The 10284-nt window shown below is 55.1% G+C and overlaps 1 protein-coding gene across 4 annotated transcripts in view; it reads left to right on the top strand.

The window, feature by feature from the left end:
• The first annotated feature begins 6 nt into the window (after nt 1–6).
• Nucleotides 7–10284, top strand: part of Adap1 (ArfGAP with dual PH domains 1) — a 38356-nt gene continuing 28078 nt past the window's right edge. For 2 of the 4 annotated variants that reach the window (XM_023713425.1, XM_004629586.2), the window contains exon 1: nt 7–222. In XM_023713425.1, coding sequence (XP_023569193.1) covers nt 141–222 — 82 coding nt within the window. In that variant the 5' untranslated portion in view covers nt 7–140. Of the gene's footprint in view, nt 223–602; nt 704–10284 lie in introns of those variants that run through there. The other 2 variants (XM_023713427.1, XM_023713426.1) reach the window with 2 other exon arrangements.

Genomic DNA, 10284 nt, shown 5'->3' with positions numbered 1-10284 from the left:
GGCGGGAGCCCAGCGGCGGCAGGAATGCGGAACCGGCGCGCGGGCTGACCGCCGGGATGGCGCAGAGGCGACAGCGGCGGGCGGGCTGCGCCGGGCCCTAGCGAGCGCGCACGAGCCCGGGCCGGCTCGGCACCGCGGCCATGGCCAAGGAGCCGCGCAGGGCGGTGCAAGAGCTGCTGCGGTGGCCGGGGAACACACGCTGCGCCGACTGCGGAGCCCCAGGTAGGCGCGGGCCGAGGGCGCGTGTCGGGGGATGCGGGCGCGGCCCGGCTAAGCGCAGGTGCGATGGTTGTTGCTCAAGTGGATGCGACTCGGGTGGATACGGGCCGGGCGGATGCTCCCGGTGAGCGCGGGATTGTCCCCGGTCTGGTGCAGTCTAGGCGGATGCGGGGCGGCTGTCGGATCGAGGGTACCCCAGGTTTCTCGAGTACCCGGCGCCCACCGGGTGGGGCGCGGCCGCAGCGCACCTGCCCGAGGACTCGGCCGAGGGCGCCTCCCCTCCCCCGCCCCGCGGCGTGTGTCGCTGTCACCCGCGCGCCGCCGCCTTGCGAAACTCCGGGCTCCTCAAAGAAAGAGGAAATCGCCAGGGTGGCTGGCTGCAGGGAAGGAACAACCGGCCGCCGAGGATCTCCCCCGGGGCGGGGGTCCCCCAGGCTCTCCGGTACCTGGAGGTGACGTCATGGCGCCCTCTTTCGGCCTGCGGGTAGGGGGAGGAAGCCCTGCTCGCCTTAGGGAAGGGTATGAGAAGGTTCCCCCTTTCCAGCTCCCTGCCTCTGAGATGGTGCAAGGAGCAGGTAGGGTCCCGGGTGTATCTGCGTCGACATCGTGCAGCCCGACACTCCCAGGCTTTGTCCCTTGGTCGCCCCTTGCCTGGGAGATTTCTGAGCCTGCACAGTCCAGCAGGTCTGATGGTTGTGTTCCTGGGCCAACCCTCTCCGCTCTTGGCTGGCTGCCTTAGACCAGTGCTTGTCTGTGAGGTGAGGGGGTCCCCTAAGCTTCACCTTCTCCTGCCCCCACAGTGGAGAGGAGCCCATTCAGGGGCTGGCCTCCAGGCAACCGGGAACCCAGGGCTTCCAGCCTCCACCTCACAGGACAGACTTCTCACTACAGGGTGTCCGAGGTCCCTTGTGTAGCCCCTTATACACTGAGGTGCTGACTGGTGACCTCATCCTCCAGATACCCTGGAGTCGGTACTCCCATCCCCAGCTCTGTGAATCTTTTTGACAGCCCAACTTTCTAAGGGTCTGATGGTGAGTTGCAGTGTGATCCTTGGGGACACACGACCAGCTTTCCTGGGAAGCCAGGCAGGCTGAGGTGGCCTTTTCCCTGGCCTGCTGAGGGACTCTGCTGATGGTGGTGGGGCTGTGCTTGGCCTCAGCCCAGACACTGCACTTTTCCCCTGGCTCTGATTTTCTACTGCTCAGGAGCACTGGGGGAGGAAGGGCAGACAGCGAGGTCAGCTCTCAGCCTGGCTGAGGGTTCTGCCCAGGGAGGGGGCTGGCCTTGTTCTGTCCTGGCTGCCTGGGAGCAACTTCTCCATGCAGACCCACTTGGGAGCCACCCCCAGCCTCACAGCCTGGTGGGAGGAGGAGGCTTCCTTGCCTGTCAAGCCCACAGGCCCCTGCCCCTTGCCCAGCACACCCACTTAGTGTCCCACTGGCCCCTTGGCCCAGGCCATTGGCTGTAGCAACCTGTCGATACTGGAGCCCCAGTTGGGCCTCTCTGTGCCCCGCACTTCCTGGCACTAGGCCAAGTCACTGGTTTTCAGAGTTGGTCTATGATATCAGCAGTTTTCGTCATTGACTGGCCTGCTCAGGGCAGCAGCAGATCCTGGAGGTTGCTTATCTTTTCCAGCTAAGGAAACTGAGGCCATCTAAACAGGGCTCCTCTAGGGGATGTGGTAACCTAAGGCAGACCCAGCCTCCTGGTGCTCAGCCTCAGCTGGCCCACATCACCAGTGCCAACCTTCCATCTTCTTGGCCTTGCCTTGCCCCAGGCTATGGGCACATCCTGTCTCTTCCTTATAACCCTGTGGCATGTCCACACAGGCTGCCTCTTGGTGGGAACTGGGCTACTCTGGCTGTGCCTTGTGCTGCTGTGGGGTGCAGCAGGGTCCCCTCTGTCTCTGCTGTGCACAGATGGGTTGTGAAGGCAGTTTTGGCATTGGTGTGTGGGGAAAAAGACCAGTGTATTTTTGTCTGTCATCAGCACCATCCTGTGGACCTGACCATTCCTAGGGAGCAAGATGTCCCAAGAGGGTCCCCTAACATCTCTGGATGACAAGACCTCAGGCCATCTCTAACTACCAGGCCAAGGCCTGGGGTACACTTGAGAAGAACCCACCCCACAGAGACTCCTAAGCCCTCCACCTTGTCAGCCCCAACAGTGGGTTCCCCTAACCTTCAACTTCTGGGTCCAGCCTACAGCTCCCAGAGACCCTTCTCCTGTCACAAGCAGACCAGGGTGGGTGTGCTTGGGCCCTCCTTTCCTGAAGGGGACTCTAGTGAGAATCTTCCTCCTGGTGAGGGCTGCAGGAGAGAGGAAACCTCTGTGCCCACTGGGCTACCCTCTCAAGAGGACTGGGTGGGTGGGTCCTGTGAGCTACAGGTCGTCTGATGCTGTGGAGGCTTGGGTGTTACAGCTTTTGGGGTTGGTGGGCGTGGGTGGGAATCCTGAGGTTCTTTGATACTAATACCTGGAGTATCAGGAGAAACCAACACCAAGGAGCCCTGGCTTGCCCAGCCTAGAGGTACAGTTTAACCCCTGCTGTCAATGAAACTAGATGTGGTGGTCAGGAACTGCTACTCATGCTGGACTTGAACCCCCACATCTGGGTAGGACATGAGGCGTGGACAGAAGGATCTTGGGCCCAGTTGTTGAGTCTGAGGGATCTGGGAAATGCTGCAGGCCTAGAACATGAGCTTATGCAGCCCTAGGGCTTTGGGTTAGAGGTGACAACTTTCTAGTAGAGGCATCTGTATGAGAGACTTCAAGACTTTGGCCTGGCTTCTGGGAGAGTCCATGTGTGTGGGGAGGGAGATTCTGAGAGGAGGGAGGTGGGTGCTGGCCCTGGGCATGATCAGCAGGAGCTTCCCCAAGATGGCGAAAGTGGCCAGGGCCCCTGGGAAGCCGTGCCCTCAGAAGTGTGGATGCCTGCATGGAGGTGGGGCAGGAAAAGACTTCTGGGCCCGTGGAAGCAGGGATGCTCTCGGGCAGGTATTCTGGGGTTCTTCTAGAAAGGGAACAAATCCTCAGCCCTCAGGGAAGCCTCAGTTTAAGGGCAGGAGGATCATGAGGTTCACCCATGCAATTTCTGCAGGTCAGCGGCTGGGAAGCCCTGGGAGACTAAGGACCTAGGGTCTTCGCCACAGCCTTGTAGGGGAGTCTGAGGGTCTCAGGGTCTCAGGTATTCGGAGGGCTCTGGTGGGGGAGTCTGGGGTATCAGTTGTCAGACAGGACCTGGACAGGCAGTGGTGAGGGCAGTCAAGGGGACAGGGCAGAGGGAGGCAAGAGCTGGCCATAGGTGCTGGCTGATGGGACCATGCAGGCCTGGTAACTGTTGTAGGGCCCAGTTGTGGGTGCGCAGAAGTCGCAGGGGTGCAGGCCACAGAGTCATGGTGCAGGATGGGTGGCTATCACCAAGGCAAGGCCTGGTACAGCCATACGCTTGCTTGAGGCAAGGAGGGCAGGGAGCCTAGCGCAGCACGTAAGCCCTGGAAGATGCTGTGGCGGCCAGACCCATGCGTCAGCATTTATGTATTTCTTTCTGCTTTTCTAAAACTTGAGACAAAACTCACATAGCATAAAATTAACCATTTGAAAGTGAAAATCCAGTGGCATTTAGAACATTTACAGTGTTGTACAACCACCACCTCTATCTAGTTCCAAAAATACAGCATTTGCAACCAGGAACGCTGATGAGATGCTCAGGAAGGGGCCCAGTCTGGCCTGGGGGTGTCTCAAGGGTGGAAGAGGGGAGGGGGCCCCACTGGGGAGCCTGAGGGAGGTGCGGTGGGGGTGTGTGCAGGGAGGAACTGTGAAACAGGTGTCTGCTGGGAACGCTGCCCACAGGAAGGGGCCCCTGAGCAGCCCCGCCTCCGTGGGGAAGGGCCTGGGGCTGGCAGAGGTGTGTGCCCGCCTGGCAGAGAACAGGGATGAGCAGAATGACAGATACCGTGACCGAGCACCCTGGAGGGTGCAGCACATGGTCTGGACCTCGTGGCAGAGTGGGAGACAGTCACATAGGCACCCCACACCCCAAGGGCTGTGCTGTAGGATCTGGAGCCCCACTCTAAGGAAGTCATCCTGCCAGGGTCCTCCTTCCCGCCCAAGCTGCCTGCCTCGCTGGCCTGGATCTGGTGGACCCAGTGTCCCTCCTGCCCTCGGCTATTCATCCTCTCTGGGACGGCAGAGGTCTCTGGAGCTGGGCCCGGGGCTCTGCCACACTGTTCTATAGGGAGGGTCAGTTACTTCCCTTCCGTGGTGCCTGGACCTTGGCCCAGGGAACACACCTGTTTCTCTCAGCTTGGTTCCAAGATGTGCCCCACCTGCCCAAGTACCTTTGACCAGCTCCCGGAAACAGGAGGACTGAGTCACAGTGGCTCACCAGGGAGAGGCAGGGCAGAGCTGGGGCAGAGGGAGGAGGGTGAGGCTGTCCTTGGGGACCTGGGCTCATCCCCTCCACCACACCTTCCTGCCCCTGGCCCTGACCACCCCTGGGCCCTGGGTGCCTCCTGGTCTTGTGGCCTGTCCCAGAGTGACCTTTTGCTGACTGCAGCCCACTGAACAGGGAACCTGGGAGTCCTGGACACCCTGAGCCCCCTCCTTGACCAGCAGGAGAGGCAACAAGAGGAACCTGGACCTAGGGAGGGGGTCCTGTAGTATCCCACCACCTGTCCTCAACATGGCCTCTTCCACCCTGGACACGTCAGGGAGCCCCACCCTGCCCTGTGGGTCTCCTTGCTCTGATGGGCTTGGAATGTACACAGAAAAGGAAGCCCACCAGCCCAGCTTTGTTTTTTGTTTGTTTGGTTGGTTTGTTTTGTTTTGTTTTTGAGACAGGGTCTCACTATGCAGTTTGGGCTGGCCTTGTGCTCACTTTTGTAGCCCCTGGGCTGGTCTCAAACTTGCAGAGATCCTCCTGGCTCAACCTCCTGAGTACTGGGATCACAGGCATGCATCACTGTGCACCCCGTATACACAGTGGGCGCTTGTATATGGGGCTGAGACTACATGGCATGTGGGGCCGGGGATCGAACTCAGGTCCTTGTGTTTTCCAGGTAGGTGCTTATGCCTCTGAGCTATCTCTCTGGCCCCAAAGCCTTGGTATTTGGAAAACTAGGGTGAGCTCTGTCTGCTCTCCTTGGGGTCCCCTGTCAGCCTCTGTCCCCATCTCCTTGCACCAGTGGCCCACCCTGGACAGCCTTACTACGCTGGTGCCAGGAATGGACTGGGCCTCCCAGCTCTTGGGGATTTTGGTTTCTGCTGAAATGCAGGCCAGTCCAAAGGCCATTAGGTGCAGTCAGCCTGGTCATACACAGAGTGGCGCATCCAGGCAGACTATGGCCTTCTGTCTCCGTGGCCTAGAGGGTATAGGGCACTCAAGCCCAGAGTTGCTGCTCAGTCGGACTCTAGGGCTTACTCTTTCTCAGCCTGAAAACTCAAACAGAGCAGTGGTGTGTGTCTTTAAACCCAGCTCTTCTGCAGGCTGAAGCAGGAGGATCGTTTGAGCCCAGAAACTCAAAGCCAGTCTGGGAAACACAGTGAGAGCTCATCTCACAAACAACAGCGACGAGATAAAACATAAAACCAGGACTGAAGAGATAGCTTGGTGGTCTAAGCGACTGCCTGGTACCACATGGCTTCCATAGATGGTGAGGCCTGAGAGCGCTGGGAGGCTGCTGCACCCACCTGCTGGCCCTGGGCTATGAGCTGAGCTTGTCCTTCTGTCATTGGGTGCTCCCTGCGCTCTCCCCACCTTCTCTCTTCCTGGCACTGAAGGGCTTCACACCAAGCTACACTCCCAGATCCTTTTCATTTTTTTTATTTTGAGAGTCTCACTAAGTTACCCACGTGGAACTTGAGTTTACAATGCTCCTGCTTCAGCCTCTGGGGATGCTGGGGTTACAGGTGTTTGTCAGGCAGAAGACAGCCTGCCCGCGTCCCTCCAGGCAGACTTGTGGGGCTGGAAGCAGCCTCACTGGGCTGGGTCTGTGCAAGGATGAGGGTGATGTGGTGCTGAGCCTGGGTTTTGGGACTAGGCAGGAGGCTACACCTGATCTGTTCCTCACTTGGCCAACTCCTTTGCAGCTTGGGCTCTGCACATGCCCTTCCCCAGGCCTGAGCTTCCACCTTCCCTCTCACCCTTCCATTCCTGCTCATCTTCAGCCATCAGTACTTTATTCCTTCTTCCAGGAAGGCCCAAGGGCTTTCTGCCCCATTCAACCACCTGCTGAGGCTCCCAGGGTATCTACCTCTCTTGGGGACCTTTCCCTTGGTGTAGTAAGAGCTGTTTTTCCGCATTGGGTGCAGGGACTCTATCTCTTGGTGAGGCAAGAGGCCCCTACCAGACAGAGGCCTTTTGTCTAGTCTGGTGACCCCAGAGTTGGATACCAAGTGATTCTGAGGAACACGTGAGTCAGGAAGGGAGCCCATGGGTGGTGCTGTTACACTCCTGCTCCTTCCCACCAGCCCAAAGCAGGGGGCTAAGCCCCTTTGCCTGGGACCTGGGGCCTGGGTGCCCCTGCAGGTCGCTCCACTGACCCCAGACCTCCCTAGACACTACACCCTCTCCAAGCCTCAGGTGGCTGCACACCCAAGAACGGTCTCCCTGTCAGGTGACTGAGGTCAGGGTGGTTTGGAATCTCCTTCCTTTCACTGTGAGGTCCCCTGCCTTCCACCTCATCAAGGCCGAGATTGAGTGAGAAGTCTGTCCTCTGTAGGCCCGAGAGTGGGGGGATCACAGCGGCCCAGGGGGACAGAAGTCCTGCCATCTGACCAAGTGAGCAGCCCAGCTGGAGGCCACCTCCACTCCCTTCCTCCCTAATGTCTGCCTGGGAAGAGGGTATGGAGTGGGGGTGGGCTGTAGGAGAGGATGTGCAGGATCAGGTCCTAGCTCAACCTTGGTGACCTTGAGCAGCGCTTCCTTCACCTTATTCTGTCCTGACCGATGGATGAGAGGATCTCACCTCACAGCTGTGTGGGGGATGGAGTGAGGCTATGTCTAGCAGTGGCCTAGTGAAGGCTTATTGCCTGGGGAGAAGGGGCCCCTGGCAGCCTGGGGTGCTGCTCCCCCTTGGGATCCAGGGGGCATGTTGGGATGGTGACCAGTCACACAGCACAGTCACATGGTCACACTACTGCTTTCTTACTCAGGGCCCCATTTTGGAGACACCAGCTCCTTGGGTCAGGAGGGCACCCAGTGGTGGGGGTGGTAGGCCTGAGTTCTTGCTGGTGGACACATGGCCACTTGCTTGGGCGTCGCCTGAGCTAAGGTCACAGAGACTTCTCTGCCATTTTCATCTGGACACACAAGGGTTTAGGCTTTCTTTTAGAGTTTTTGAGGAATGCAAAGGGCATTTGGAGCTGTTCCGTGTCCGGAGGGTGGTAAGGAGGGACGTTTCCCATTTGGTAGTGATGTCTAATTGTCGCAGTGCCATTGGTGGGAAGATTATGGTTTCTTTGCTGCATCACATGTCCTCCTTTGTCTCTGACTCAGTGCCCACACGCTGATTTTGGTCTTCGTTCTGATCCATTGATCTGTTTATCTTATTTTCATGCCCAAACCACACTATCCTGATAACAGTAATTTGATAAATTCTGAAAACAAGTAGTATTGCCGGTTCTTCATCTTTGTCCTTTTTCTAATTTGTTTCTATCATGCTATGTATTTTACATTTGCATCTGAATTTTAATTTTTTACTAGTTTTTTCTTGTGGTGGTGGGTCATGCTAAGCAAGACTACACCTGAGCCAGATCCCCAGCCCTACATACACATTTTAGAATTAAATGTATCAGCTTCAGTCTTATGCTAAAAATCCTGTTGGAGTTCCTTTTTTTTTTTTTTTTTCTTTTCCTTTATTGAGACAAAGTCTTGCATGTAGTTCAGGCTGGCCTTAAACTCACTGTGTAACCCAGGCTGGCCTAGACTTGCAGTGATCCTCCTGCCTCGGCCTCTTGAATACTGAGATTACAGGCATGTGCCACCATGCCCAACTACTTCTAGAGTTCTGACAGAGACTGCATTGAATATATAGATTAATTTGGAAAGGGCCAGCCAGATAACTCGGCAAACTAAAGCACCTGCTTAGGCAAGGCACAGTGACCAGGGTTTGATCCCCAGCATGCTGTGCCAGCCCTGCCGCTGGGGCGTGCTGAGAGGGTGACTAAGACTGGCACGATGGTGGTGGTGGTGCATACCTTTCATCCCAGCACTTGGGAGACTGAAAACAGGAGGATCACTATGAGTCTGATCTGTGTAGTGAGACCCTGTAGACTCTGTACTAAATACATTTTAAAAAATTGGAGAGAATTTATGTATTAACAATATTGACTCTTCCAATCCGTAAAACCAGACTCTCTCTCCACTTCTTTAATTTCTCTGGAACAGTATTTTAGTTTTATGTGTACTATCTTCCACATCTTTTGCTGTATTTATTCCTAAGTATTTAATATTTTATACTATTATAAATTATATTTTAAGTTTTTCAGTTTGATTGCTTATTATTAGGAGGAAAGACAACTGATTTCTGTATATTTATCTTGTATATTATAACCTTGCTAAACAGTTATTCTAATAGTTTTTTGTATTTATTTTTTTTTTTTTTTTTTTTTTTTTTTTGCAATACTTGGAATCAAACTCGGGACCTTGAGCTTGGCAGGCAGGTGTTTATGCCGCTGAGCTATGTCCCTGACCCTAATAGTTGTTTTTATATGGTCTATTTGATTTTCTACATAGATGATCACATTGTCTATGAATAAGGCCACTTCATCTCCTTCCCCATCTGGCTGTGCAAGGAATTCTGGAGGAGACAAACCCTGGGGGAGAGACTGGGTCTCCCTTCTGGGACTTCACTTCCATCCTTCCTCTTCACAACCCAGGAGATGATGTGACCAGCTGCTTGCTGCTCCCATGATTCCGTTTCCCTGAAGCCTCTGTGTCTGTGCAGACAGCACCCTGCCCCCGTCTAGGTGTTGCTGTGCTGAGTGACAGGGGTGAGGCACAGCCTGGGGCTCAGTGGAGTGGACCGCCACACACTAATTTATTCCTGGATCTCTCTGCTCTGCACCCTCCTCAGCCTCTTCATTGGAGCCCCCATCTTCCAGGGAGCAGGGCTGCTACCAGCCAAGCCTGGCAGGACTGAAACCTACCGCACATGTGTGTGCACATGTCCCTGGCCAGTTTGATGGGTGGCAGTGTGGCCTGCTGGGAACCGTCTGGGTGTGAACAGCCCCCTGCAAGAGAACCTCTGCCCTTTGCTCAGAGGTGACACAGGTCCTTTCCCAAGAGGTGGTTCTCTTGGGACTCCTTTCATTTTTTTAAAGTTCAGTATGTGCTATATTATTGTTTATTATGAAACATTTTTTCCAAATCATTATGATTTATTTGGGGGCCCATGCATTATTTATGAATCTTTTTTTACATTTCATAACAGTTTAGATTTAAATTTTATCTTTTTGTTATTTGTTTCTATTCATTTGGGCTGTGTCAAAGAACATGATATATAGCTAATGAAACTAAAACTTAGACTTCAGTGGAGCGTGGTGGCGTATACCTACAATCCCAGCACCCGAGAGGCTGAGGCAGGAGAACTGATGAGGTCAGCCTGGACCACATGGTTCAAGGCCACCCTGAACTGCAGAGCCAGAGCCGTCTCCAAAAAGCCAGAACCTAAAAATAGACGTTTACTTTTTAGAATAATTTTAGGTTCACAGAAACTTTTTCCTGTTTTTCTTTCACATTTTAATTTTATTAGCACATGTTCATAGTATATAATGGTTGTATTCATTGTGGGGAGTTACCATACAGCCTTCTTTTTACATCCCTTCCCCTTCCTCATTCCCTCCCCCTCCTCCATCCCCTTCCCCTCCTCATCCCCTCCCCCTCCTCATTCCCTCCCTCTCCCCCCTCCTCCATCCCCTCGCCTTTCTCATCCTCTCCCCCTCCTCCATCCCCTCCTCTTTCTCATCCTCTCCCTCTTCTCTGTCCCCTCCCCCTCATTCCCTCCCCTTCCTCATTCTCTCCCTCTCCTTCATCTCCTGCCCCCCTCATTCCCTCCCCCTCCT

Source organism: Octodon degus, unplaced genomic scaffold (genome assembly GCF_000260255.1).
Source record: "Octodon degus isolate 3935 unplaced genomic scaffold, OctDeg1.0 scaffold00031, whole genome shotgun sequence".
NCBI classification, from domain to species: domain Eukaryota; kingdom Metazoa; phylum Chordata; class Mammalia; order Rodentia; family Octodontidae; genus Octodon; species Octodon degus.
This window is presented reverse-complemented; position numbering and strand designations above follow the sequence as displayed.